The sequence below is a fragment of the Zonotrichia albicollis genome, chromosome Z, assembly GCF_047830755.1.
Source record: "Zonotrichia albicollis isolate bZonAlb1 chromosome Z, bZonAlb1.hap1, whole genome shotgun sequence".
Taxonomy (NCBI): Eukaryota; Metazoa; Chordata; class Aves; order Passeriformes; family Passerellidae; genus Zonotrichia; species Zonotrichia albicollis.
Genome location: NC_133860.1, coordinates 82,320,622 through 82,348,341, shown reverse-complemented (window position 1 = coordinate 82,348,341; position 27,720 = coordinate 82,320,622). Strand labels below are relative to the sequence as shown.

General features: G+C 42.1%; 1 protein-coding gene across 6 annotated transcripts in view; it reads left to right on the top strand.

The window, feature by feature from the left end:
• VCAN (versican) overlaps positions 1–27,720 on the top strand; it is a 98,039-nt gene that overhangs the window by 6,700 nt on the left and 63,619 nt on the right. For all 6 annotated transcript variants that reach the window (XM_026796570.2, XM_026796571.2, XM_026796572.2 and 3 more), the window contains exons 2-6: positions 1,874–1,949; positions 6,691–7,062; positions 17,916–18,090; positions 18,658–18,785; positions 27,246–27,539. In XM_026796570.2, the coding sequence (XP_026652371.2) occupies positions 1,880–1,949; positions 6,691–7,062; positions 17,916–18,090; positions 18,658–18,785; positions 27,246–27,539 (1,039 nt within the window). In that variant the 5' untranslated portion in view covers positions 1,874–1,879. The remainder of the gene's footprint in view (positions 1–1,873; positions 1,950–6,690; positions 7,063–17,915; positions 18,091–18,657; positions 18,786–27,245; positions 27,540–27,720) is intronic.

The following is a 27,720-nucleotide window of genomic DNA, read 5'->3' as shown; positions in this document are numbered from 1 at the left end:
ACATCTCAGAGGGTCTGGAGCCACTCAGCTCCCACAGGTGCCAGAACACTGTCTGGCAGGTCCTTCACCCAGCACCTTGGAAGGTGGAGAATTCTTCCAGTCAGTTTTCTTTTCATGCTCTCATCAGAGCTCTTGTGTTACCAAAGGAGCTTCACTGCAGTGGTTTTGGTGCTTGAGGCTTCCAGCCTTTTTGGGATACAAGGGTTGGTGGCTTGAAGGTCCTTCTGCGCTTCTGTAGGCTCAAACTGACATCACTTTTTCTTTTAATTGTTGTGTAATAATGAGGATCATTTAAGTGTTTATCTAAGCAAGCATGTGACTATTTCAGAGTTGATCCATTGCATTCAGAGGACTTGGATGTCTGAAGCTCTGATCTTGTGCAACCTCCTCACTCATAACAGCCTTCTACAGGGACAGTATAGAATTTTAAAGTTAGCTAATAAATAATCACTTTTGTTTTCTTCACATGCAGCTTGGCTTGTGTAAGTGTAGGAAGAGATAAAAGTCTGGCTGAATGGTTTTGGGGGGTAGGTGTTAAGCTCTTCACAAGAAGTTTTATGGCCTGTAGGGCTTAAACTGAATGAAGTCCCGATTCTAGTTTGGGACTCGGTTGTGAAAAGTGCAAATTCCGTGAAGTTCACGTTGCAAAATAAGTGATATCACACTCTGCACTCAGCTGTCCTGAATGGCTGCAGCAGACGTGGGGCGTCCTTGGCAGCGTGCAGCCTGCTCTGTGGAAAGCAGCTGCATTTCTCCCTCCACGCCCAGGGAATAGGTTGTAGCACATGTTTCCCTGTGCAGTCAGCTGGCTCTGGCCATCCACGTACAGAGAATGAAAGGCTCTGGGGTATTCAGCCCTGTTGGGTGGGAATTTTTAGCTTGCCTCACTGGAAAGGCTGGGTTGGAGATGTTTTGCGTCTTTGCCGTGCTGCTCAGACATTGCCGGACGTGTGCCAGTTCACACAGACTCCTGTGGAGCTTGGGCTGCAGCTGTGAGCTGTGGAGAGAACTGTCCTGAGGTTGAACACGTCACCAGGAGTTTTCTGAAGCTGCCTCTCCGTGTGTCTTTACTGTCGTGTTCAGAGCACCCTGTGGAGTTTTTAAAAGAAGTTGTTTCAAATTGTACACGTGTGCAGTTCAGGTTCCATGGTTTTAACACAGGTACATATCTATTAAATCTCTCCCTCATTTAAGGCAGTCCAACTGCAAGCTCTCTTGAACAGGAAAAACACTGTCAGCTTGGTTACTTGTCCTAGTGAAGAGCTCAGGTGGCAGATTTTGCAGCAATATCAGGAAAATCAAGGTAGTGGTAAAAATTTGTTGGCGTTTTGACAAACTGCTTCTGAGAGTAATTTATTATGTTGGGATGTTCATGGCACGTACATGTAACTGTTTGGATGAGGGACTATTTATAAACCCTTTGTAGTCACTGGTGTTTGTGTGTCTTGCAATGCTTTTGTAACTTTGGGGATATTTACAGGTTCAACATGTGTAACTATGAGTGGAAATGAAAACTGTGAAATAATGTTGTGAACCTGCAATTTATTGTTGTGTACATGTGCTACATGTGAAGAACTTTCCAGCTGTTGGAAGGTGGAGCCTGTAAAGGAAAGTGAGAGGCAAACCCAAAGGGAACTGACATGTCAGAGCATCACTCAGGACTCAACAACCTGAACACCCATTACAAATCTCTATTCCATGGAGGCACGTGGTCATTATAACAAATCTCCACCATAAATTGCTAAATGAAATGCCCTGAAAGCAGGAAGGACTGCTTCTGATACCAGTGACAAATACTGATGTGCTGAGTTACAACATTTGCTAAGGACACAGTGCAATACTAACCACTTACTCCTTTGTTCTTCATTTCTAGGTCAAGATGTTGTTAAGTATAAAAAGTATCTTATGGATGTACTCTACGTTAGTTATAACATATATGCTACCTAAAGGTAAGTCTTTTGTACATAGAACATTTCATTAAAATTAATTTAGTGGTCTAATTGGCAGGGTAATTCACAGGACTGAGGAAACAGCCCAAATTCAGGAAATTGTCTTTCTTTGCCCCTGCCATGCTGCACCATGTTACTGATTTTATTTCTGTGTCCTCCTCAAGGCATTAATGGTTTATTTCTGTTGTGCTTGGGCTGCCATGAGCTAAGCTGGGGCAGGTCCCTTGGCTGCTGGGGTCTTTAGCAAGGAGGTGTCAGAGCAGCTGCAGGTTTGGGTGGAAAGGAAGGAGCCCTCACTGCCTCTCTTGGTAATTACATGCCAAGACTGAAGTATGTATCCATGTGTGGTTGCCCTGGTTATTTGAAAGTTTGGGTCAGGCTTTCAGTATGGAAAATATCTCAACAGCTGCTACAGATTCAACAAAACTGGGAAAGCAGCTTTCCCAAGTCTCAAAGCAAGATTTTTTTTTTTTTTTTATTTTCTTTCCCCCTTCTTTCCAGGTACTCCTCAAATTGATTTTAACCTTTAGGAAAATCAAATTTACCACTTTTTTTTTTCCCACCTAGCTGGAACACTGTTGCTAGCAACATGTTTAGGTAGTCCTGAATGATAAAGAAAAGGATTGGTTCATTAGTGGAAACAATTAAAGAAAAGGATAATAGATTTGGATGGACTGTATGGACGAAAGGACTGGATCAGATCACAGACCTGACTCACTGCCTTGCACAAATGCAGAATTCAGGGATACTGGGGTTGAGAGGGCAGCACTCTTACATGGGGAGGAGTGTATGGGTCCGTGGAGCTGTAGAATGTGGGATGGAATCTTTACATGTCCTCTCACTTACTCCACCTTTTATTACATCGTAAATGTAATTTATCTCCAGAGTGGAATTTTTGGTACTTGAGAGATTTTTATGAATGTCCCATTCTTTGGAATGTAGATCAGGTTGTGACCCATCCTTATTTGTCCAAATTTTTTTGAAGAAATTCAGAAAGACCCTGATGTTCCTAGAACACACTGTGAATTTTGTGAGGTTTGCTTTTTAAGTCAAGGCTCATTCTTTTGGCTTACAGAGTCTTAACCATTTTCAAACTATGACCATGGTGAAGAGGAAAAGGATGAAAAAAATTTCCTTTTTCACAAATTCCTCTAATTCATGATCCCAGAGAGTCTCTGCAACTCATGCCCTTATCTTTTGTAGAAAAGTCAGTTGGTGCAGTAATATTTTGAGAATGAAGATTACACAGAATCTTTATAAGTACGGCTTTTCTTTAAAAATACTCTAAAATAAAATGTATCTCAGCATTCTGAAAGATTGACACCCTACATTTCAGCATTTTCTTATTGAATCCTTAGTTTGGATTAAAAATTGAAGCCTTTAAATCTTTCGTGAAACACCAATTCCCAATTTATCAGTATTGTGGTTTACAAGCTGGACCTTGTGGTCATAACTGGCACTGGAGTTTTTCCTACCTGTTTCGGGTGGCCATTTGTGGTGTTGAGTTCTGCAGCTGAGATTTACATTTGCCTGGCTCCTTGTGAGTGTCTTGTAGACCATAAAATTAATTCTTCATCGTTCTGTGTGTCCTTCTCTTATTCTGCTTGCTCAGACCACAAGCCACCTAGTGAAGGACTCAGGTTACTGCTGGGTCTCAGTCCATTACCGTTTAATGTTTCCTACAAGTTTCACTCATTTAAATTCATAATTATCATCACTAAAAGACTGGTGGTTAATGAAATAGCTTCTCCTAGGTTCAGTGCTAGTAGCTGGATTGACAAAACACACGGTTTTAGTGATCCTTTCTATTTCTGCTGCTAGACAGGGCAATATAACCATATGTCCCAGCTGGTTGTTGATGAACTGAAAAATGAGATGCAACATTTTTCTTTTTTTTTTTTTTTCCCCTCATAAATTTAGCTAAAAATAAATAGAATATTTTATTCTTTAAGCATGTGGGATTTGTCTGCATAGTCAGTAGCCACATTCTGTTCAGCTAAACTCAATTATGTGGCAAATTCACTCCTCTAAGCGGTGTCACACCATGCAGGGAAGGTTTTACTCTTTTCTTCAGACTCCTTGTCCACTGCAGACCTATTGTCCTGGTCGTTGTGGTTAATGTGATACAGAAGGGCATAATTCTGTCCTTTAAAAAATTTATCAAGACTCCTACTTTAAGAATTTTATAACATTTACCACAGAACAAGTGTACACATTTTGAAGAAAGAGACTTTGTTCTCAAGCAAGAATTCCTTTCTTCCGTCTTCAAAAGGAAGACATCCCATTGATAGGGGCTGACACGGAATATAAGCTTAGCAAAAATGCTAAAGGGGGTAACAAAAGGGTTATATGGATTAATATGAAGTACTGATAGCTTCTACATTGGTCAGTAAATTCTGCTAGACTAACTAATTTGGAGTGCGTCAAGAAATCAAGCTTTTTTGGAACTGTGCATGAACATAATTTAATCTTGTATTTCAGATATTATGTCAGCCAGATATTTTCTTTTTCTGTAGGGAAAAGCTTCCACCTCCTTTCTCCTTCTCCTCTTCCTCTTTTTCACTTTTTCCTCTTCCTCCTTCTTCTTCTTCTTGTCTTCTTCTCCTTCTTCCCTCACCTGGCCACAAAAAGTAGTTTTTTTATAAGGTGTTGTATAATGCTTTCTTTATAAAGCTGGGCAGAACTGCAGCTCCCCAGAATCTTCTGTTCTGGGAAGTATCAGAGTTTAGGAGGCTGGGTCTAGTTTTCATATCAGGATTGAAAGTGTAGATTGCCAGGTCTTCCAGCTGGCTGATGTGAAGACACGAATTTTAAAGGGAGGAAATTTCCTCAGGGTTCAGTGCTGATATTCCAGATCACTCATAGTCATAAACAGTGTTCTTACAAAGTTTATTAAAGTTCTGTCAGTCAGTATAATTATAATTTAGTCATTCTTCAATTAAGAAGAAAGTTCCTGTAAGGTGTATAGATGACAAGAGATCATAATAAATTCTGAATATTTTGAGACTGATTTTAATCTCCCACCTGTGCAATTTGGCAGTAATTCCATCACAACTGATAGAACTGAGAATTCATTCTATTTCTTTATCTCTAACCACTGTAGCTCTGTGAAGTTTCCACAAAATAAAGGTGATATAAAAGATCTCTGGTTTCATCTGCTTTGATACCATCATCTTGACTCTATCTGAATTGTGTAACTAAGGAATTTTAGTTTGGTAGGCATGGATGAAAAGGACCCAAGAACTCAATTGAGAATTCTGAGTCTTCCCTGCCAGCCCATTTTTTTCTGGCTAGTACTTTATTACTAAAATGCTTGGGCATCAAGCTGATGACTCTTGTATTGAACCTGTTTGGATAATACCATTAAGACTTTGTCCTGTGGAAAGTCATCTTCACTAAAAACTGGTTGTCTCTGTTAAAAATAATTAGTTTAATGAGCAACTTTTCTTTTTGATTCCATTTTCCTTTTCCCCCATTTCTTTTTTCTGTTTTCTTTCTTCTTTTTTTTTCTTTTTTTTTTTTCTTTTGCTCCCTCTTCTTTTTTCTCTTCCCTTTTTTCTCCTCTTTAATTCTCTTCCTCTGCCCAACCTTCCTTCTCACCCTCCAATCTTCTACTCTTTATGGAGAGATTATACTTTTTATCACAAGTAAACAGATAATTTTCATGTGCTGGTGTCTCCTGTTTCATGTATCACTCTGTTGATGGCTATTATTAAGTTATCATGTTTCTAAACTTCATAAATCCCAGCTGCCTTCAAAATAATGATGATCATGCTCTACCTTTCAGAAATGCTAGAAGGACTGTGAAAGAGGTAAAACAGTTCCTGTTGAGCATCAGCTTTTAATCTTCATTAAGCCATTATGTGTGATGAAATAACATCACATAAAAAAAGGCAAATCCATCAGAAACCCTCTCTTCAGTCACAGGGTACAGCTTGGATGAACAGTAGTCAACTTCCCCCTCAGGATATTGTCAGATGGAAGCATTTCACTGTGAAATGTTTGCAGCTGGAGATGACATAAAAAATGATAGAAGTCCTGATCATATCAAGTCTGAGCCAAGCTGGGACTTTCTGCGTGCTTTACTTCTTCCTTTGCTTTTACATCCTGAAATATTTCATTTCTGCGATGTGTTAAAGGCCCGGAGGCTGCAAGGAAACAACTTTGAAAGAGTGACTATTTGGGAGACTCTGGCTGGAAAGGCTTTTGTTTCAGCACGTGTGCAGTCAAAAAGAATTAACCCCTGAGAGAACAGTGGGGACAGGGGTGCAAAGCCACGAGCTGTGTTTCCTTCTGAGGAGAGAGGCAAGGTGTGACCTCCAGCAGCTCCCCTGCATTCAGGGTTTTGGCCACTGAGGTAACTCATGATTTTTCACTCAGAGTGGTCTTCCTCCTGTGGATTGAAGAAACAGCTCTTACAGTTCATCTGTCACATAAAATTTCTGACCAGTTCCCAAAGGTTAAGTACTTGGTGACCATAACAAATAGAGAAAATAAGTCAGAATGAAATTTTCCCAAAGGGAAACGTGCTCTATCATCAGCCTAAGATGTACCAAGATTGATGCAAACTCCTTTTCAGTTTGTACTCCCCAGTCTTATTACAAATCAGCTAAGGTTCATGGATTTCAAGCTTTGCATTAGTGAATCATTAATTAACAACAAAATATATCTGTTTCTGATTTTGCTGTTACACTGACATGATTTCCCCTTTCTCTCTCCTCGCTCCCTTCCCTTTTTCTAGTTAAAGCAGAAAAAAAAACCCTGGTCAAGGGATCTCTCTCTGGAACTTCAGTCCTGCCGTGCTTCTTTTCAACCACGCCCACCATCTCCTCCAGCTACGCCGCCGAGTACCTGCGCATCAAATGGTCCAAGGTGGAACTGGACAAAAGCGGCAAGGACGCCAAGGAAACCACGGTCCTGGTGGCCCAAAATGGCAACATCAAGATAGGCCAGAGCTACAAGGACAGGGTGTCTGTGCCCAGCCACTCCGAGGAGAGCGGGGACGCCTCGCTGACCTTCTCCAAGCTGCGCGCCAGCGACGCCGGCGTCTATCGCTGCGACGTCATGTACGGAGTGGAGGACACGCAGGGCATCGTCTCTCTGGCTGTTGAGGGTAAGGATTTTGTCTGTTTCATTTCTAGACAGCAGTAATTCCAGTTAAAGCCACGAAACTTGGTGATTAACACAATATTAGAGAGGACTTACAGCAGCGTCTTTAGCAATTCGCCCTTTGTCGCCGTCATATTTTCTGAAAAATCCTTTCACCGGGATTTCTTCTCCTGGAAAGCTGAGAAGCCTCAGAGAAAAATGAAAATGATAATTATCTGATTGCTTCTCCCTGTTTTGCTGCTTTGGAATATGTTTTGGAGATTGTTTATCCAACATGTGAATTGTTTTGACGTAATGACCCAATCACCATCAGCTGTGTCAGGACTCTGGAAGCAGTCATGACTTGTCATGCTCATTCTTTGTAACCTTCTGTCTGCATCCTTTATTCTTTAGTATTCTTTAATATGGTTTAAGTATAGCGGAATGGAATGGAATGGAATGGAATGGAATGGAATGGAATGGAATGGAATGGAATGGAATGGAATGGAATAGAATAGAATAGAATAGAATAGAATAGAATAGAATAGAATAGAATAGAATAGCCTTCTAAGAACATGGAGTCAGATTCTCAATTCCTCCTTCGTCCTGGAAACCCTGAATATGCCACAGCCCTTGGATTAGGGTGAAAAGAAGCAATTTATGATGGAAAGGATGAAAGTTTAGGATGTAAAGAAGCTGCTGAAGCTGTGGTTGGCCTGTCTTGATGTCCCCAAAAGTGGGAGCCACTCTTTCTGGGAAACGAATATCAAGCATGAAGGAAGTGCTCCTTTTTGCCCAGTAATAAATTTTGGATGGGCAGAAGGAAAACTCATCTGTGAGAAAAAAACTCATCTACAAGAAAAGAAGTAGGGAGGTGTTTGCTAAATGTGGGGCAGGCAGTGATAACAGTTTGCTTGCCATCTCTATTAGGAAATAGTCTCCAAAATTTTGAGAGGGAGAAGCCTATGTGTTGAGAGACAGAAGAGATAGGAGTTTCAGGATGGTTGATGTTGGAAAAGACATCTAAGATTATCAAGTCCAAGCTTTAACCCAGCACTGCCATGTTCAGTACTCACCCAGGTCCCCAAAATGCCACATTCAAGCATTTTTGGAACTCTCCCAGGGATGATGACATCCCCACTTCTCTGCAAGTGTATTTCAATGTCTGACCATCCTTTCAGTGAAGTTCACCATTTCCTGATGCCCACCCTGAGCTGCCCTGGCCCAGCCTGAGGCCGTTCCCTCTGCTCCTGTCCCTGTTCCCCCCGGCTGTGCCCTCCTGGCAGGAGCTGTGCAGAGCCACAAGGGCCCCCCGAGCCTCCTTTGCTCCAGGCTGAGCCCCTGCCCGGCTCCCTCAGCCCCTCCTGGGGCTCCATGCCCTTCTCTGGCCACACTCCAGCCCCTCAGTTTGTTGTTGTGAGTGGCCCAGAGGTCTCCTGGGATCTGATGTGCTCTCACAGAACAGTCCCTGCCCTGTGGCCACCTGGGCACCTCAGGGCTGGTGTCACAGCACCCCAGGGCTTGTCCCAGCCCCTCTGTGGTGTGCTCCGTGGGTTTCAGCAAAACCAAAGAGGGAGTGGCCATTGCTGCGTGTGATGTGCGGGTGTTTCTCCCCTCGGAACCCGCTGGTGGAGCACGGCACAGAGACTGCTCCAGAGCAGTCAGGCTGGCACTGAGCCTGGCCTAACGGGCTGTGCTGAAAGGCAGGGCATTAACCTGGGCCCTGTGCCATGCACAGGCACGTTCTGGACCCAGGTGTCTGCCTGTGCTCAGAGCAGCACTGAGCTGTGTGGATGGATCTTGCTTGGGGCCCTGCCTTGCATGCCCATTTGGAGCTCGGTGTTCTTTGGAAGTTCAGTATTTACTCAGGTGAATGAATCCCAAAGCAAACATTAATATCTGCTGCTGGAAATCATGGCTTTGGCTAAGGGTTTTTTGGTGAGCTTAACACTGTATTGTTCTTCCAATCTGCCTAACCTAATGTGAACAGTCTGTTGGCGTTGATTCAACGAAAGGATTTGAAGGTGTGGCCTTAATTTGGAAATACAGTAAATCAGTGTAGCCATTAATGTCTGCATAACTTCATAAACTGTTAGGTCCTAATGACAAAAGCAAAAGAAATCCTGGTTTGAACATTACTTTTCATAATGAGTGAACCTGGCATTCCTTACCCCTTTTCAAGTGTTCCCTTGACTACATATCTATATCCAGGAGCTGCAGATGTTTATGACAATAAAATATCAGATGATTTATGGTGATACTGCAGCTTTTGTAGTTGCTGCTCCTGCAAAAACACTGCAAAGTGTTGAACTGATTAGATTTATGATTTTACCTCAATGAAAACTTCACAGGCTCCATTTTCTTTCTGCAACTGTTCTTTTCCATGAGTGCTTTAATGTCAGATTTTCAAAGAGGAAAAAAGCTAAGTCTTGATCCAAGTGGAAAATTGGTTTGCTAGACCGTCGTTTGTGCCATCCATTCTCAGTTTTCTCCATTATGTAAACAAATGGCATTTATTAGACTCAGAAGAACTTTGTGTGAATGTTGCTGCTCAAATCTTCTGCTCTATTCTTTATGATTTCCTATGATTTCAGCTTTTATTATTGAGCAAAAAAAAAATTTTAGTCCCGAACACAAATTATTTCTGCTGTTTCTCTTTGGACCTGCACCCCAAAGTGGCACCTTTTGAGGAGATTGTTCTCCCCCTTTGTTCATCCTGTCCTGACTGGGGTGCAGGGAGGTGTTTCCTTGTTAACTGAGCTAATTCCAGAGCTGCGGAACAGCCTGGTTCAGCACTGTGCTTTGGTCAGCTCTCCTGGGTGGAGCTGGGGCTGCTGAAGCTCTGGTAAAATTATCACCAGTTTTTTTATTCTGCTCATTTTATGCTCAAATTAAGTAGGCCAAAACTTTTTGGAAGAGTTCTACTGATGCAGGTGTAATTTCACTTTTGCCATTATGATGAATTTATGGTTTGGGTTTTTTTTTTTTTTCTGATCCTTTGGGTATTTTTAAACCAATTTAAGAGTTTTTTCTTGGTATTTTCGGGGTCTCTTTTTGTTTTATAGACACTCTCTAATTTTAAGCTTTCAAACAGAAAGCATAATGCAGCATCAATGAAGCCAGGAAGATAAGATTAGACAGCTGGCCAGCTTGTTTTTCAAATTAACCTTTATAGTGTAATAGATGGCTGGGAAAGATAACTTGGATAAAATTACTGTAATTGCCATTTCTCTCCTTTAGGTGCGCTGGGAATACAAAGCTGCTATTGAACACACTGTGCATCAAATTAATGTATTTTACCAGTGATGGAATGTATTGTGAACAAAACGTGGGATTTCTGAGGAAGGATAATGTTTTCAGTAGCATACAGATTTTCCCAGTTTAAGCTGAATAGTGAATATTAGTCATTGGAAGTAGAACTTCTAATGCCTAATTATTTCTTTTGGCTGGGTCTCAAGCCCAAGACTGTACAAAAGCTGTAACTGTGAACCTATTTTTATTTTTTTTTTCTGTTTAGCTATCACAACAGACAAATTTGATAACTCTTGTGTAAATATCCAGTTAATTTGCTGTTTTAGATGCCAAATGAACTTCTGAAGTCAGACTCATATGTTATTAGCAACAAACTGTTCAGACAAAAGATCTGGCTGTCCCAGAGTCCTATTCCAAAGAAAGCAGCTGATATCAAAGGGCAAACTTAAACACTTACCCTGTTGCTGTCAGAGACCTCTCAGCCATGGAATTACCCACACAGAGACTTGGGGTATTCTATCCTGAACAGATTTGGCTTTGGTTTTTCCCATTTGTTTTTTGAATGTCTGTAGATTTTCATTATCCATGGGTGAGCTCCTGGTTAAGCCACCATTTAACCGCAGCTGCTTATTTTAGTTGTCCTTCACAAGGAAGACACATTTCATCACACTTTGTCTCTGCAGTGCATATTTCTGCTAGATCATTTTTTGACAGGTGAGAGTTTTCTGAACAATGACAGGATCTTGGAAATTGATGTAATTCTGTGGCTTTCCTTTGCCTTGATTATAGGAATTAATGATGTCAGCTACTGGGGTATCAATAGCTGCTTATATTTGGAAATAGATGATCTTTAAGGTCCCTTCCATCCCAAACCATTTCATGATTCTGTCTTGGAGACATCATCAAGACACTGTGAGCTCACATGTCATCTTTCGTCTGCTGAGCACTTCTTGGCTGTGTGTGCATCAAACAGAAATCAAATATTTTGATCTGAGAATCTGTTTAGATGTCTCATCTTAAAGCAGAAGACCTGAATCGGCCCATTTAATTCTAAGGGTGTGAGCAGTTGTGTTCTGCTGTGCACAGCCCTGGGGCTCTGGGAAAGTCACAGCAAGGTGCAGGAGAAGGATGACACCTTGGGTTACTTGATCCACTTTTCCTTTGGCATTGCAAATCTCCCCGTTACGTGCTGAGCCTTGTGCCCAAGCCCAGCAGAGAACACCCATCCTCAGGGGCCAAGTGCTCTCCACACTTCACCCCTGAGGTCAGGGTTACTCTTTGGCGTTTTGCACTTGGTGAGGCTGTAAGAAGGAGGAGGGAAACACTTAATTTTAGCCCAGGCAGGAAGTTTGGGGCAGCCAGGTGCCTGCCTTACTCATTATTAAGGCCTGCAGGGCTGTGCTTGGGGCAGGCAGCTCTGCAGGATCAGTGGAGGGGCACTTTGCTCACACTGGATACCCCCTTTCCTGTCATTAATCATGGAGAATGCTTTCCTGACACCCTGGTTGCTGCTATTATTACACTGACCTCCCAGACAGGGATATTTTGTGTCCAAAGTGGATCTGACAGCATGGCAGTGTTAGATGCTTCATCTTCTCACAAGGAAAGCAATGAAGAATCTTAGAATATTTTGAGCTGGAAAGGACCCACTAGGATCACCCAAATCCAGTCCTGGATATGTAGAACAAGTCATTCATACTCATTTTCACCTCCACGTGTTTTCTTCTCTGCCTTCTGTGCATGTTCCTCCAAAATTTTCCCTTTGTCTCAGGAGCAACTCTTTGTAAGATTCTGTAATTTCATCTCTCTGTGGCGTGTTGTGCTTTTCTTCTAACCTTTCTTGCTGTTTCTAAGCCCAGAAATCAAACTGCCTCACACTGGGAGTCCTTGGCCTCTCAGCTTTTGGATATTCCTGGGTGAGGTAAGTTCTCTGCATTAAATATCCCTGGTCACCAGTTAGGGAGATTTATAGAAGACTCCTTTAGACTCAGCTTGTAACCTTTAGGCAAAGCTACCTTGGGTGAGTTGAGTTCCAGGAAGGATTTTATGAAAAGCATTGCAGTACCTTTCTGTGTCACATTTATTCCTTCTCTCTACTTGTAATGAAGTCCACTTTTATAAAATACATTTGAGCTACCTTGTAAAAATCTGACCTAGAAATGAAGTGACACAGTACTTTTCATTCTGGAACATTTCTGAATATTTGGTGAAACACTTGTTTTGTGCTGGGATATTGGGCAATTAAGAAGAACATGTATCACCCAACATATTCAATATTAAGAAGTCAGAACAAACCACTCATTTGAGCTGATTTTTTGTTCTCCTCCTTGGAGATAATTGGATTTAAAGGGATCAAAGTAGAAAACAGGATCCTTCTAGTTTACTTACTCTTTTGTTATAGCTCCTCAGTGAATATTTTTCTGCCAAAAGTGAGAGCACTTTATTCTTTTCTAACTGATATTTTGGGAATTCACTCTTTTCATGGGCCTCATTTTCTCAGTTTCTGTTTGATTCTGCTGCAAATCTGAAAGACTTCTTTTTCTTTCTTTGGGTGTATTTTCTTTTTAATGCCTGTAAAGACAATCCCAGGCTTAAGATACTGATCTTTTTAATGGAAAGAAACAAGACTTAGGGAGGCAGGCAGCAGTAGATGGTAATTCACATTTTCATTTTTATGCAAACTTGTCTTTCCTTCAAGCATTATAATGATAATAAATGAAAGTTGTTTCCGAAGTGGGAATGCTGCCACTCAGAGATTGTGTGCTGACAACCTAATTGATCTATTCTCTCTGCAGCAGAAATCCCCTTCTTTATCTCTTAAGTAGGCATTTGAAGAGGTGCTTTTACCTAATCTTTTGGACTCACCTGTCTTGAAACCTTACCACCTCTTGATGTTGCACTTCCGTGTAAATTATCACGGGCTGCTGCATTTTCCACCTCGTTTTTTACTCCTGCCTAATGGATCCCGAGGAATCTTCCTGGCAAGGGAAGAGCACAGTTGGTATGGACCACCAAAGGACGGCAGAGGGAAATTTATTTTCTGGGTGGTAAAGACCCAGGGTCTACATGCAATGTGTGCCAGGAAGAGGGAAGGAAATGTCCTGGCCAAGCTGCTGCGTTTCCCTTGGAGAGTTTGGGCGTTTGGTGGACAGGCTGGGGTGGTTCTGGATGCTGGAGCTGTGGTGGGAGAGACATAAAGGACAAAAACCACAGGTGAAGCTCAGCCCTGATCCCTCCTCTCATTACCTGGAGCTGTTCAGAGGAGTCCCTGTGTCCCCTCACCTGTGTGCGGTGAGGATGGGCACAAACATCCTGCCCAGGGAGCGCCTGTGAGCTGGTGCCTGTCCCTGGAGAGCCCTGGCAGGGCAGGGGAAGGCACTTTCCCTCCCACCCTGAGCTCCCTGAGGCCTTTGGCAAGGCGAGCCTCCTTCTCACTTGCCGAAGCTCAAGACAGGCATCAGAGGATGGGTGCAGAGCCTAGAGAGAGAGACAAACGGATTATTCATGCACAGAACTGAAAATGCTGCCCTATTCCTTCCTTTCATGCAGTGCTCAGCCCTGTAACCCATAGTTTTGGGGTGTATTTGTCATGTAAATTGCCTTCAGCATCAAGCCCAGGGAGGATCTGGGCTGTGATCTGAGCTGTGTGGTAGCTCTGGCACTGGGCCTGGGGTTATTTCAGGGGTCTGCACCACAGTGCCCAAGCGCTGGAGACAAAAATTAACAGGATAACAAGCGCTGCCATCACAATCTTTTCCCTTTAGGTATTTGCTGTGTGAGGCAGCCGCTGAGGCTCAGAAGCTGCCACATCCAACACTGCGTGAGGCAGCAGCGTGAGCTCGCTAGTGAAAGTGAACTATAATTTATTAGCCATACCAGAAGCTAATAAACCAGCTTCCCCTGCAGTTCCGCAGGGTTTTGATGCATGATACACAATAAAGCAGCAGCCCAAAGGGGTGTAACCACGGAACCAGGCTCTTACCCATGGAAACCCTTGCGCCTTAAAAATGAAATGCCTCACATTTTTGTTTTCTGCACTAAGACATGAGATCAATGACGAAAAGACGTTCACCCTTGCTCTGACAGAAGTGAATTTTGGATGCTACAAATTGCTTTCCTATGAGTGCTCCTTCTTGCTGCTACTCCTTCCTGTAATTACACCGACTTTGTTTGCCAGATGTTCAGTGACAACATTATACCGCTGTAGTCTGTTTTCCAGTTGCTTTATTTGTTCCAAGGACAACTCCTTTCTTGCCTTTTTTTTCGGGGAGGAAATAGACAAAGGGGGGGGGAGAGAAAAAAAAAATCCTTTACAAATGTTTTAAAGTGCAAAGACCGGGACAATGGGTTTTCCCCCCTCTCTCTGTCTAACTGAAACAATGAAAGTCCTGCACTTTAATCTTCTTAGCCCCAGGGGTCTTCTAATTATTGCAGCTGTTGCACAGGCTTATGCATAGCGAGTCCTCCTTCCCATTCATCTCGGAGGCTCTTTCATGTCCATTAGCTCCTCGCTGGAAACGGAGGAGCCTCCAGCTCTGAGAATAGGTGAAGTTTACCTTGTGGATCAGGGCGAGGAGAACAAAGCATTCCCCGAGTTCCTTTCCAGGATTTACAAATGACCAAAGGCTCTTCTTTGCCTCGGCGAAATCCACTTTAAATTGGCTGGGATTTTTAACTCTTTAGTCCTGCCTCCTTCAGGTGTCACGCCGAGGGTAGGAAGGGCAGTGGTGCTTCCAACGTGGGGAAAAAAAATGGAAGGAATGAGAGGTGAAACAGCTGGTTGTGGAAAATACACTGGTATGTTTAAGCAGCAGGAAGCTTAAAAAAATACAGCTTTACAGAAATATGTTGCCATCCACTCTAAGGTAACAAACCTTTTGGTGGCTGCGCTGAGAAGCAGAAACTCTTGTGCCCAGTTTGAAGTCATAGACTATCCCTTTAACAATTTTTGAAAAAAAAAAGATTATAGAAAAGAGACAATTAATGCAAATTCACACAAAATACATTTTAATTAGGATTAAAACAACAAACTGAATTAACAAATTGCTTCATGTAATTGGATATTTCTGCCTCCTAATCAAACATGCTTTATTACATAAACACAAATGTTATAAAAAAGAATGTTTTAAAATGCGTTTATATGTTCAAAAATAACAAATAGAGTAGCCAGATGCACAGCTTTTGACTATTATTATGGGTTCACAGTGAAACAGGATAAATATTTTATCTGCTTCTGTTGGGAGCTCTGTAAAAGTTGTCCATTTTTAAATTCTAGATCCACAACAGCCAGCGGGCTGCCTGAAATCCTATTTTTATTTACTACTGTGCTACTACTACAGCAATCCTCATTTATACCAGCAGGTGTTCTGCTCACAGTTTCAACCACTGCTACTAAATTCTGAATATATTAAATATTTTTATGCATACCACGTGCTAAAAAATATTAATAATCAGATGATATTTTGGTGATTTTCAGTTTTAAATGCTGGTGTTGGCTAACTGTGCGCTCTGGGGTGTGGGGCTGTGGGGAGCAGGGTGTCCCCCATCCCCACTGAAGCATTCCTTTGGCTCCCAGCACAGGATGAAGATGCCCTTTGGAAGCTGTCCCTGTTCTCTGCTTGCTCTTGAAACCTGCCCAGAAATTGTTTGGAACGGTGTTGTGGGGCCCGAGCCAAATAATGCAGTGAAATAACCTAACAATTTAACGCCCCTAATGGCTGAATTTCAGGCACCTGGAAAGTTTAATGTAATGATACAAACGCAGCCAAAACGCAATTTTCCGGGGTGTATTCTTCACTTGTCACTGTTGCCAAACAACACTTGGATCCATCTGAAGCTGAAATTGCACTGTTGCTTGGAAGAAGCTGTTTGTGATGGGTTTTGTCAGTTGTGAAAGGCATTTTATAGGGATACTGGTGGTCTGCAAGCTTCCAGTTAGTGGCTGCAGCTGGTGTGTGACTCCCTGTTAAATGATGAAATACGGGGGTTCCCAGCCTTTCCTGTCTTATTTCCCGTTCCTCTGCAAGTGGCTTTGATAAAAAGTGATGTCTGATGGCTGAGTAGTTTTCAGATAATATCTTCTGTATTAATTTCTTAGTGAATCATGACAAGAAGAAAAATGTGAGTTCTGTGCTTCTTGGCCATATGCAGATTTTTGATGGCTGGCAAGACTTTACTGAATTTGTCTGCCTGAGAAAAAGATTTCTAAATAATTTGGAAATTCTTGCATCAACAATTTGCTAAGTGACCTGTATTTCTATTTCCTTGTGAGCTAGATTTTCTTTATCTTTTGACAATGCTCTAACAGCAAAGACTTGTTGTAAAATTAGTTATTGCTACAATATTTTCCCAAACTCTATTAAATTATGCTGTTTCCTCATCATGAAGTACTCCAGTAAAACCATCAGAGAAAAGGAACACTCAATGGTGTAGGGGCTTGTTTTGTTTCCATTCTCTGGTTGTTTTATGGTGTTGAAGCACTTTTGAGGATTTTAGAGTGCAATTAGGTATTGCAAGAGACAGGCCTTTGATGCTAAACTGTAAAAGACAGTGGTAATAGGGGGAAATGATTTTGTAAGGTGGGATGGCTGCTTTCTGCCACTTCAGTGCCCTTTATGGTTTGTTCCAGCTGTTGTCAGAATTGTCTGTGTGTAGAAAACAGAATGTGGCTTCTAGACAGATCCTGCTTTAAACAAAACCATCTTCACACCAGGCCTCCCTCTCCAAAGGTCTGACGTGCTCCAGAAGCTGCTGAAATTGTCAAGATCCTTTTCAGAACCAGAAAACCCCCCCAAAAAATCATGCTTTGCTTTGTTTGTACCATCTGTGGTGTGTACAGCAAAATATGGCTATGGAAAAATGACCAAAATCCATGTAGTGATAAATGATGTATTTGTAGTGATCTTTGATGAGTAGAAACAGACACCAGGCCCATCACTGATTAGAAAATGTGCTTTTTTAAAGCACATTTTTGGGGGTATTTTGTCATTACTGGTAGCAGCCACTAGAGGGGGAACAGAATTTATACCGTGATATCTCACATTTTTGTATTATTTTTCATTTTGCCCACCTGTTTTCAGCATTGTGGCAACACCTAGGTGAGGTAACAGAGTGGTGATGGCTGCAGAAACAACCATCACAACATCACAAGTGGTGATGGCTGCATAAAATATGCCACTGATAGAGTTTTTGGGTTACAGAGTGGTGACGGCTGCAGAAACAACCCAAAATGTGCCATTGATAGGGAGTTTTGGTTACAGAGTAATGGCTGTGGAAACAACCCAAAATGTGCCACTAACAGGGTTTTTTTGGGTTTCAGAGTGGTAATAGCTGCAGAAACAACACAAAATGTGCCACTGATTGTGTTTTTTGGGTTAAAGAGCAGTGATGGCCGCAGAAACAACCCCAAATGTGCCACTTTCGGGGGGTTTGGGTCGCAGAATGGTGATGGTTGTTGAAACAACCCAAAATTTGCCACTAACAGGGAGTTTTTGGGTTACAGAGCAGTGATGGCTGCAGATTCAAGCCAAAATGTGCTACTAACAGGGGGTTTTTGGGTTACAGAGTGGTGATGGTTGTGGAAACATCCCAAAATGTGCCTCTGATGTGTTTTTGTTTGCCTTCCAGGTGTTGTGTTTCACTACCGGGCTGCCACGAGCAGGTACACCCTGAATTTCACCCAGGCCCACCAGACCTGCCGGGACAATGGTGCTGTCATGGCCAGCCCAGAGCAGCTGAAAGCAGCCTATGAGGATGGCTTTGAGCAGTGTGATGCTGGATGGGTGTCTGACCAGACTGTCAGGTGAGGCTTTCAAAATGCCCCTCCACGTTTTTACCCAAAATTTGTGTGCCTGGCCTCTGCAGACCTAAACTGTTGTTTCGCCACTATCGGTGCCTTGGAGTGGCTGCCTGGGACAGAGGCTGGATAAGATCAAGAAAATAAAGTGGATACTTATTAAAGGCCTTCAAAAGGTGCATCTTGGACAGTCAGAAGCCTCCCAGAGGCTGCACCCAAGATGGACAATGGTCACAAGTTTATCACACAATTGTAAGTTTGGTCCATTTGCATATGAGGGGTTAATCCTCCAATTACAACTTCAGGTAATGAAGTAAGTTACTCCCAATTTTCTCACCCCCCCAGCCCACTTTATACTTTTGTTTATACTTTTTATACTGTTTATACTTTCAGGGCCTGAGGCTGTCCTTGAGTTTCAGGCCCAGAGGGATTGTGTTTTCTGACCAAAATGTGAGGACATTAATTCACTCTCTATATGGAGCTCAGAGCTGCACCCTAAAGCAGTACAGGATTTGAAAAATACAAAAGCTGAAATCCTAAGGGGTCATAACGATAAATTTTCTGCATTTCCAGGTATCCAATTAGACATCCAAGAGTTGGCTGCTTTGGAGATAAGATGGGAAAGAAAGGAGTCAGGACCTACGGGCGCCGCTTCCCTAATGAGACTTATGATGTGTATTGCTACGTGGAGCACATGGAAGGTGAGATGGGTCTGCAAAGCCTGGAAGTGCTCTGCAAGGCTTAAAAAGTGACTGGGGAGCCTAATGTGGGAGAGCAGAGAGGGAGAAAATTCCATTTAAAATAGGTTTTGGCTGCTCTGGATATGAAGGGAGCTGCCAAATGGAGAGAACCTACAGTTTGTGGTCCTGCAGGTCCTAATTAAAGGCCAGTGTGGAGTCTACAGAGAGGCAGTCAGGGTTCAAGCTGCCTATAGTTAGTGCAGTAGATCTCACAAAAGTTGCTGTTGAAGTGTCTTATTTTTTGAATGTTATGTAAAAATATTTTCAAAGAAATGCATTTAATGTTTGAGAAACTATGTATGCCATATATAAGTATATACAAAGATAGATGTAATACATGTGCTAACTGTATTGCAGTTCATAAAGTATGTGATTAAGTCCTTTTATATGTCCATGGCATAAAGTTAGACAGATATTGAATTGCCATCTATGTTTAATAGTATCTTTCTAATAATGGGTCATCTCGGGTTCAGAAATTAAAAAACATGAAAAAATTTTGTAGTTTCTGAGCATAGTTTAGTGAAATTATTACAGAGGTACTTCACAACCAGGAATAAATTATATTTTCCACTTACTACAGTGGCCTGAGTGTGTCACAATGCTGTCTGTTTGGCAGGTTTTTATTCCATGCCAGTTCCACAGCTCCTATTTAAAAACCCTGATAATTCATAACTAAACATCCTCAGGGATGGTCTTTGGCTGTTACACTTTTAATTTAGTGCTCTTAAAGTCAGCAGAACAATAAATTAGCCCTGGCTCTGAGCAAGCCTGCCTTTGTAGGTGTACCTATATTTTTAAAAAGCAATTGCAAAGTGCGAGTGCTCAATGTTTGTTTGTAATCTGTTTTAGATAATATATAGCTTAGGTCATGCAAATTTTTCTCCTGCTGGTGACTTGGAGAGATTTTAGTTACTGAAATCAGTAAGTGTTTTTAGTAGCTGAAGATCTGTCCTAGACCACTTGGATATTTATGCAATACAAGCAGCACAGGTATTGCAAACCCTTTAGAAAACATATATACTTGAGAATTTGTAACTTGAACTTGAAAATTAAGTGACAGAATTTGGTTAGTGCTTTTCATTGTCTTAATTTTAGTTAGGCCCCGTTTACATCTGCCAGTGAGCAGCACCTGTGAACATCTACAATTCATGACATTTGAGCCTCCATCAGTCCTTGATGGGATTGGATTCTGAGTCTCCTCTAAATCAATACTTTTAAATTCAGTTTGTGTCTTTCCTAGCTCACAAAAAAGAAGGTTTAGCCAAAAACCTAACCTGTATAATTCCTGGGCGAAGAACAATCTCTTGCGCTTTTCCCTCTTCAAGAACAGAGAAGGGTAACTAATACAGAGCAGATTGTTCTGGCTGCATGTGAGCCATCAGTTTCTCAGGGTCAAAATTTATCACTAAACTTTCAAAAATAAAGCTTGAGTCAAAACTGAAGCATTTTTCACTGAGGCTGATGGTCTGTGCTTGGAACAACCCGGAACCAGACCAGTGTGTGGCTCTAGGAGGCTGCAGTGACTGTGCAGTCCTCATGGATGATAATTCACAGGTCCTCAATTTCTCATGGACATTAATTGGTTCTTCTTTGTTATAAAATTGCATTTGCCAAGATTTATGACCTGGTTTCCCTCTCTGGATGCATCTACACTTCTGTCCCACTGTTGTGCAGCTGGACTGTGGTGGCATGATCTGCTTTTATGTGAAAACATCCAGATTTTTAACAAATACATAAGCTAGAACACAATATTGTAGAGATTTGGTTCATATATTGCATTCGTTATATTGAAGTTTGGTGGAATTAAACTAGATTGCTGTGTTGTTAGGAAACTTACAGGTCGAGAGCTAAAATTGTACCAGATTTCTGATGGCCCTGTTCTCCAAAGGCTGATCCTCCAAGGTGTGACCTTAACTTAATTCATAGCAAAATGAATCCGTGGCACTTAAATACAACTTTTTCCATGTGAGTTTTAAAGCTCATATCTGTGTACCCTGCCATGATTCAATGCCAAGTCTATTAGACTTGCTTGCACTAAAGAGGTCCTTATTTGGAGGGTCTGTGTCAGTGGAATGACTATTCATGGCACAAGCCTGACTAATGATATCAAAATTGGGGCTATAATGAGGGTCTCACCATGGAAGTCACTGAACACTTATTGGTCTGTTGGCTGCTGTTGGTCTGTTACCCCAGAAGGCCATAAATGGTGGTGGGAATTCTTGCAATACATTTTAAAATAAATGTGCATTGAATTTGCAGTACTAATTTGGGTATTTGCAGTGAGGATTTGTAGGAGCAACTCCATCTCGATTTTATTCCTTTTTGGCTGTGTGGAATCAGGAAGTTAGCCAGAGACATGGATTTCTCCTTAAATCACAAACTATTAGCTTAAATTGAAAACAGTTATCTAGGCTAACTCTTGCCATTTCCTTGTTCTGAGGAAAGCCAGAGTGATTAAAGACTGTTCAATTCTAATTTAAATAGTATGAGTTTTGCTGCGACAGTCAGAAGAATAACTGTGGGAAGGAATGAAAATTTCTGAGCTCCTGGAGATAAAAATGAGAACCTGGAGTCAAAGTATCATTAAAAAGGTACCAGGCATGGTGTTTTATTACAAGCTGTTTTACATTCCTCATATTTCATCACTCATTTCAGTGTACCAAGCACTAGCAGAAGCCTTTAGGGTACTTTTAACTGCAGGGAGTGATTTATGAGTGAATATTTTAAAGTGATTGAGCTGCAAAGGTTTGAGTGGGGATTCTTTACCAGCTGAAGGGGTGTTTCCTGTGGTGTGATCCCTTGGATGGAGATGAGTGTTGGATGGGGAAGAGTTTGAGCTCTTCAGACAAGCAGAGTGTGGTTATTTGGTGTCAGAGATGGAGAGAGAGCCGCCACCAAGGCCCACTGGTGGGGTGAGCTTGTGCAGAGCCAGAGCACAAGCCACCCCATCAGGACTGTCTGCTGGCCAGAGCAATCAGGGCCCATGTGTGCCTGACACAGGCCTCCCTCACGTGCAGAGTTATTGTTGGGGTGTCCGTGGGGAAGGTTGTGCAGCCCTCCTTCCATGCACCACCTCCCCCCCACAGGGAGAGCGGGGAAGGAGGATAAAAACCAAAACCAGATGTCCTTTGAATACTTTCCACCTACTCTCATGCGGTTTTGCTGTTGTCATGGAAATTTCTGTGAGAGTGATAGTCATCATTAAAGGATTCATAGTCTAAAATGTGGCCTCAGGTGAGAAGTTTCTTCTGTGTTTTGGGCAGCTAAAGATCTTCTTTGGGGTCTATTCTGATTCTGGAGCAACTTGATTAATTTTCAAAACTGGGACACAGTGAAAACTTAGGTTTTTTCTCTAGTTCAGGGCGTGTGGTAGAATTATCATCTTTTCCATTCTACTGGACACTTATCCACCTTAACCCCTCATGCAGGGTTAAGTTCTCAAGAGGATTCCTGTTCAGCCAATGGGTCTGCACAGAATAGACTCAAGACATTCAGGAAAGTTTAGTTAAATTATTGCTGCTTGTGCATCAAAAGGAATCAACTGACTTGTTCTGACGTGCAAGAGAAAAAGACTTCTTCATCTTGTCCAGCCTCCTGCTTTAATATTGAACCAAGCTGCTTTGATGTTTGTGGTTTTCCAGCCCTGCAGAGTGGTTTTGGTAATTAGTGACTTTGTTAAGGACACCTCTTTATTCCCCTGGTGTGTCAGAGAACCAGCCCTGAGCAGCAGAGAAAGAGAGGAGGGGGATGAGGAAGTTCTTGGTCCTCAAAGCACAAGGGTAAATGCTTTAGTCCTCAAAGTGGTCATGGTATTCCTGCTTCTTTGCACACTTAACCATGTCCTAGGAATGAGGTTTTGAACAGATTCCACGTTTTTGAGGAAAAGAAAGCTGTGATGGCAGTGCCTCATGACTGCCTGGGATTTGACCTGCTGGATGTGTCCAGGTGAGGAGCAGTAACCACAGGTTATAGGGGCAGGTGAGAAAATGCCTTTAGAATGCTCTATAAAACATCAGGAAAGATGGCATTTTGTCACTCTTAGACAGCTTTTGTCTCTACCCAGCTTTAGTTGCAGAATCCAGGAGCTCTAACACTCCCAAAGGACATCTCTGCTTGGTGAACTTGGTGGGTTCCAACTCTCAGAAACAAACGAATAAATGAATAGGTCTGGAGTTCACCACAGGCATATTATTCTAAAAAAAAAAAAAAGAAAAAGAAAAAGTATCTCTCAAATTCTTAGTGGGAGGTAGTGTTTCTTCTCAAACAAAACTATCACAAAGGAGCTAAAATGAAAAAGCACTGGAAAGTTTTTCTCTTGGTTTGTTTTTGTTTTTTGGGGATTTTTTGAGGGTTTTTTTGAGTTTTGGGTTTTTTTCGTTTTGTTGGTTTGGTTTTTCTAATTGTGAGAGTTGAGCATTTCCTCCTATGGGAATGACTGACTTTTCATATAATCAATATCCGTCTGCATTTTCTAATGCCTGGCTTTGGACGGCTGTGAAGGCTGTAGAATCTGAGCACCTGACCACAAGGTAAAGCTCATGAGCACCAAATTCCAAATGGGACAGTAATAATCACAGAATCATTAAGGCTGGCTAAGAAGAATTTTGAGATCATTAAGTCCAGCCATCAACCCATCACCACTACCCCAGTCAACAAAGGTGGCTTTGGTTCTACCCTGCCCTTCTTCCCACCTTTCTTTTAAGTTGTGTGATTCATGACATTCACATCTACCAGTGTGCCCAGCTCACCCAGACATCTCCTGAGGAGAGAAAGTGATTCAAAGCAATGAAACTTGCTGTTAAATCAACTGATAAGATTTTTAGAACTGATTCTTGTAGAACTTAAATGTTTTACTCAGGAATTGCAGGTGAATGAGCTTTTGTCTTCAAGAGAAAAATCTGACTTCTTCATCTGCCCCAATGTTTTGTAAAGAGATGGAAAAAGCCTGACTTTCATCAGGTATCTCTTTTGACCAAGCAAAACAAACACATGTGAGAGGAAAATCCTGGGGATTCTTGGAGTGCAGTGACCGCTGAGGCTGCTCCATCAGCCTGAGGCTTGGTTTGGAGCAGGAGCCAGCAATAACACACATTACATTATTGTCTGCAGCCTAAACACTGTCACGTTCTCCACCCCACCCCGTGGTACTGCTGAACCAGTTTTTCTTCATCTGCTGGCCTAAGCCCTGGGCTTTGCCTGCAGAGTATTGCTGAGTTACTCAGGGTGTGCTCCAGCTATAAAAACAACACACGTGGCTGTTTAACACACACAGAATTGAATTTTCCCTGCCTGGTGTTGGTGGCTATGTCATTTGTTTATCGAGCAGATGAGTTTTCCCTTTTAATTTCCTTATTTTCAGGGTTTTGGCTGGGAAATTGAGGGGCTTCCAGTCATCTTAATAAAAACACTGTAAGAGTGTGGTGGGATCTGTCCTGCTGTTAAATATGGAAGCTGTTGTGCTTCCAAAAACAGGAATAAATTGTAGAGACTGCATGGATTAAATACATTTCTTTAACCTCAGAATTACTTTTCTTGCTTTTTAGAAGAAGATTCTTTGCAAGGCTTGAGTCCTTGTCTCTTTGATACTTTGAAGGAGTCAGGATGTTTCAGCCACATGCTAGAAGTGAAGGAGATCAAGAAACCCCAGGGAAACTCACATATTTTAATTTTTTTTAATAAGGTGGTTTGAGAAGCTTGCAGAAGCAGAACAAGCTTTCATGTGTTTCTGGATTCACAAATCAAGCAAGGCCTTTATTAAGCTCTTTCTTTGTTTTTCACATTTCATCCCAACAATTAAGCATGTTAAGTGCACATTTAATCACAGAGAATCTATTTCAAACTGGAGAGACAAATTGAGGGGTCATAGCTCCTAGAGTAATTTACTGCTGTTTGCAATATGACTTTTGCCCATTACTTGATTTTTTCAGAAATAAGAATTGTGGAATCATAGAAAAATGCTCTCTAACTAGAGCAATTACAAGATTACATGCTTTAACATCTTTGCCCTTTATCTTATCACTAGCATTCCTGAAATAAATGCACATTTACTTTGTATATGATGGAATTTTGCCTATTGCCCTGCTGCCTTTTTGCCTTCTTTGTGAGGTTATTGTCACAAATTCTTGAATATACCAATTAGGTGTCAAACACATTGGATTTCTCTATTGGATTGTTTTGGTTAAGATGTGTTTTTCTTTGAATATGTGCAGGGGTTTATTTCCTTTTTTTTTTTTTTAATTGCGTTGATTTGATTTTTTTGTAAAACAATCCTTGACAAAGACGGTGTTTTTTTGACAGCAGCTGATTTTAACAGATGAACAAAATAAACCCATGTGGGGTCGGTAGAATATATTCAGTGCAGAGAAAGGTATGACACTCATATTTTAAGTGTGCAGGATTGTCACTGTTGCAGGCACAGGCACAGCCCAAGGCAAATTTGAGGCAGACTTCTGCCTAGAAAGTGCAGCCTGGGTAAGTCAGTTCTCTGCAGAGTGACCTCTCTTAATGAAGAACCATTTGGAAATCTTACACCAAGATTTAACCCCTCACTAACTTTATCGCCTTAGCTGAGTGCAGATGACAGCCCAGATGAATAAATAGCACTAACTTTAATGATGGGGTGTACAAGCTCCATTTGGAGCCAGTGATCCAAATCACCTGATGGAGAAATTGCTTTTCTAGTAATCTTGCACTCTTTACCCATTTTCCTGTATATTTTATAGTTTATCTCATAGGAAATGTTGTGGGATTGTCTGCAATTATTTTTTTGTTAACAGAAGTAATGGAAATTCATTGTTCTTCTTCGCTTTTCTCACTTGTCTAACTGGACTGATATCTGCTGAATAATTACAATTAAATTGCATTTTAGCTATTAATTTTCATATACACCATGGCTGCTGTCAGAGAATCAGTGAGCAATCCTCAGAGCAGAGAGGGCTGCTCTGGAGAGGCCTTTCTTTGCTCCCCTGTTTCATGGTGCTGCTTTTGGGACAGGACTGTGGCATCGCTGCACCCATCACTCTGCGCTGGACATGGCAGCAGAGCTGGCAGGCAGATGCAGAAGGATGTGAAACACAAAATACTCATTTTCTGTGTGGTCTGAAGAGCTGAATGAGCCATTCTGAGGACAAATGGCTCTTTGCTTCCCTTATCTGTCCCTCTACCTCCAAGCTGGGAGCTGCACACAATGTGCATAAAGCAAGTTACACTATGGGATTGGTGCTACAGCTGTAATAACAAATCAGAGCCTCTACCTAGGAGGAAAAAGAAAGCTGGCACCTTGCCTCCTTTCACACTTGCATTCCTTTCAGGCCCCTAACAAGTGTAATATTGATGTGAATGAAGCTGCTCGGGGTGATGTAGTTTCTGTCTGCATTTTTCTGTGTTCCCTTCAGACCTGTGCAAGGGTAGGACAGACTGGCTGGTGTGGAAAAGCAGTGTTTTCCACAGCAGTGGCTGTTGTGTCCTGGCCTGCTGGGGCTCAGGGAGGGCATCGCTGTCTTGCAACAAATTCTTTGATTTTTGTGCACAAGCATCTCATTTTAGGTCTTTCTGGTTTCATCTGAAGTCTAAGCAAAAACTGGAAAAGGGTCATTTTACTGCTTCATTCTCAGGACATGAACATGAGAGGCTTTACTTTTCTTTAGAGTGTTTGTGTGAATGAGGCAACCAAGACAACTGCACAATGGTGGTTTACCTTGGAAGCAAAATATTAGATGTGCTATTAGCTTTGTTTTAGTGTTCAACTGGATGGCTATTGCTTACAAACTGTTATTCTTTGGAAGCTGAACTATGCTATCAACATTGTAGACTAATTCAGCTTCTCCACACAAAGGGGGCTTTGTGCATGCAACACGTCTTGTGCATTTCCTCACCTTTGTTTCCAAATGGGACAAGAGGAAAACCGATGGAAATCCAACATTAGAAACTGCTCTAGAGCAGTCAGTGAAGAATATTTCCTGTTTTTTGAGTGTTTGAGGTGAGATTCTAGCAATGCCTAAGAGGGTCAGATAGGAGGCTTGCAGAAGTAGAACATTTGCTTCATAGAAAAAGTAAATTCTGATGGACTGGATTTAATTTACTCAATTGAGCTGCAAATTCTACTCTAACAGGGGTCACAGTGGAGCCTCAGGGCTGCTGTTACCTCTGCTAGAGACCAAGGAAGGGACTCAGCGTCCAGCCACAGTGTACTTCATGCATAAAGTTTGCTTATAAATGCTCATGCTTTGTGGCAGTTTAACTTTCAAATCCAGGCCTGGAACATTTGGTTTACAGCCATCTGATTATTTTTCTCTTTAAGGAAAAAAAAATACTCGCATTTTGGGAAAAGATCCCCAACCTTGCAGGACTCCGCAGTCGATCGATGGCGGAACGTGCTCCTCAGCCTTCGTTACCTTTTTTCTCTAATGTTTCCTCCCGCAGATGAAGTGGTCCACGTCTCAGCCCCCCAGAAGTTCACCTTCGAGGAAGCCAGGGAGCTGTGTGAGGAGCGAGGAGGTGTCCTGGCTTCTGTGGGGAACCTCTACGTGGCCTGGAGGAACGGCTTTGACCAGTGTGACTACGGCTGGCTGGCGGACGGCAGCGTCCGCTACCCGGCCTCGGTGGCGCGGCCCCAGTGCGGCGGCGGTTTGCTTGGGGTGAGAACCCTGTATCGCTATGAGAACCAGACAGGCTTCCCTTACCCCGATAGCAAGTTTGATGCCTACTGCTATGAACGTAAGCATTTATTATTTTTTATTTTCTGGGTGGTGGTTTGCAGCATGCTCGCCGCCAGAAAGCGGTTCCTCGGTCGCGCGTTTTGCGTCGGTCCCTGCGGCGCGCGCGGGTTTTCAGGAACTAAAATGTTGTTGTCAAAGTAACATTGTCAATGTCTTAAAGTAACATTGGCAGGTGAAGA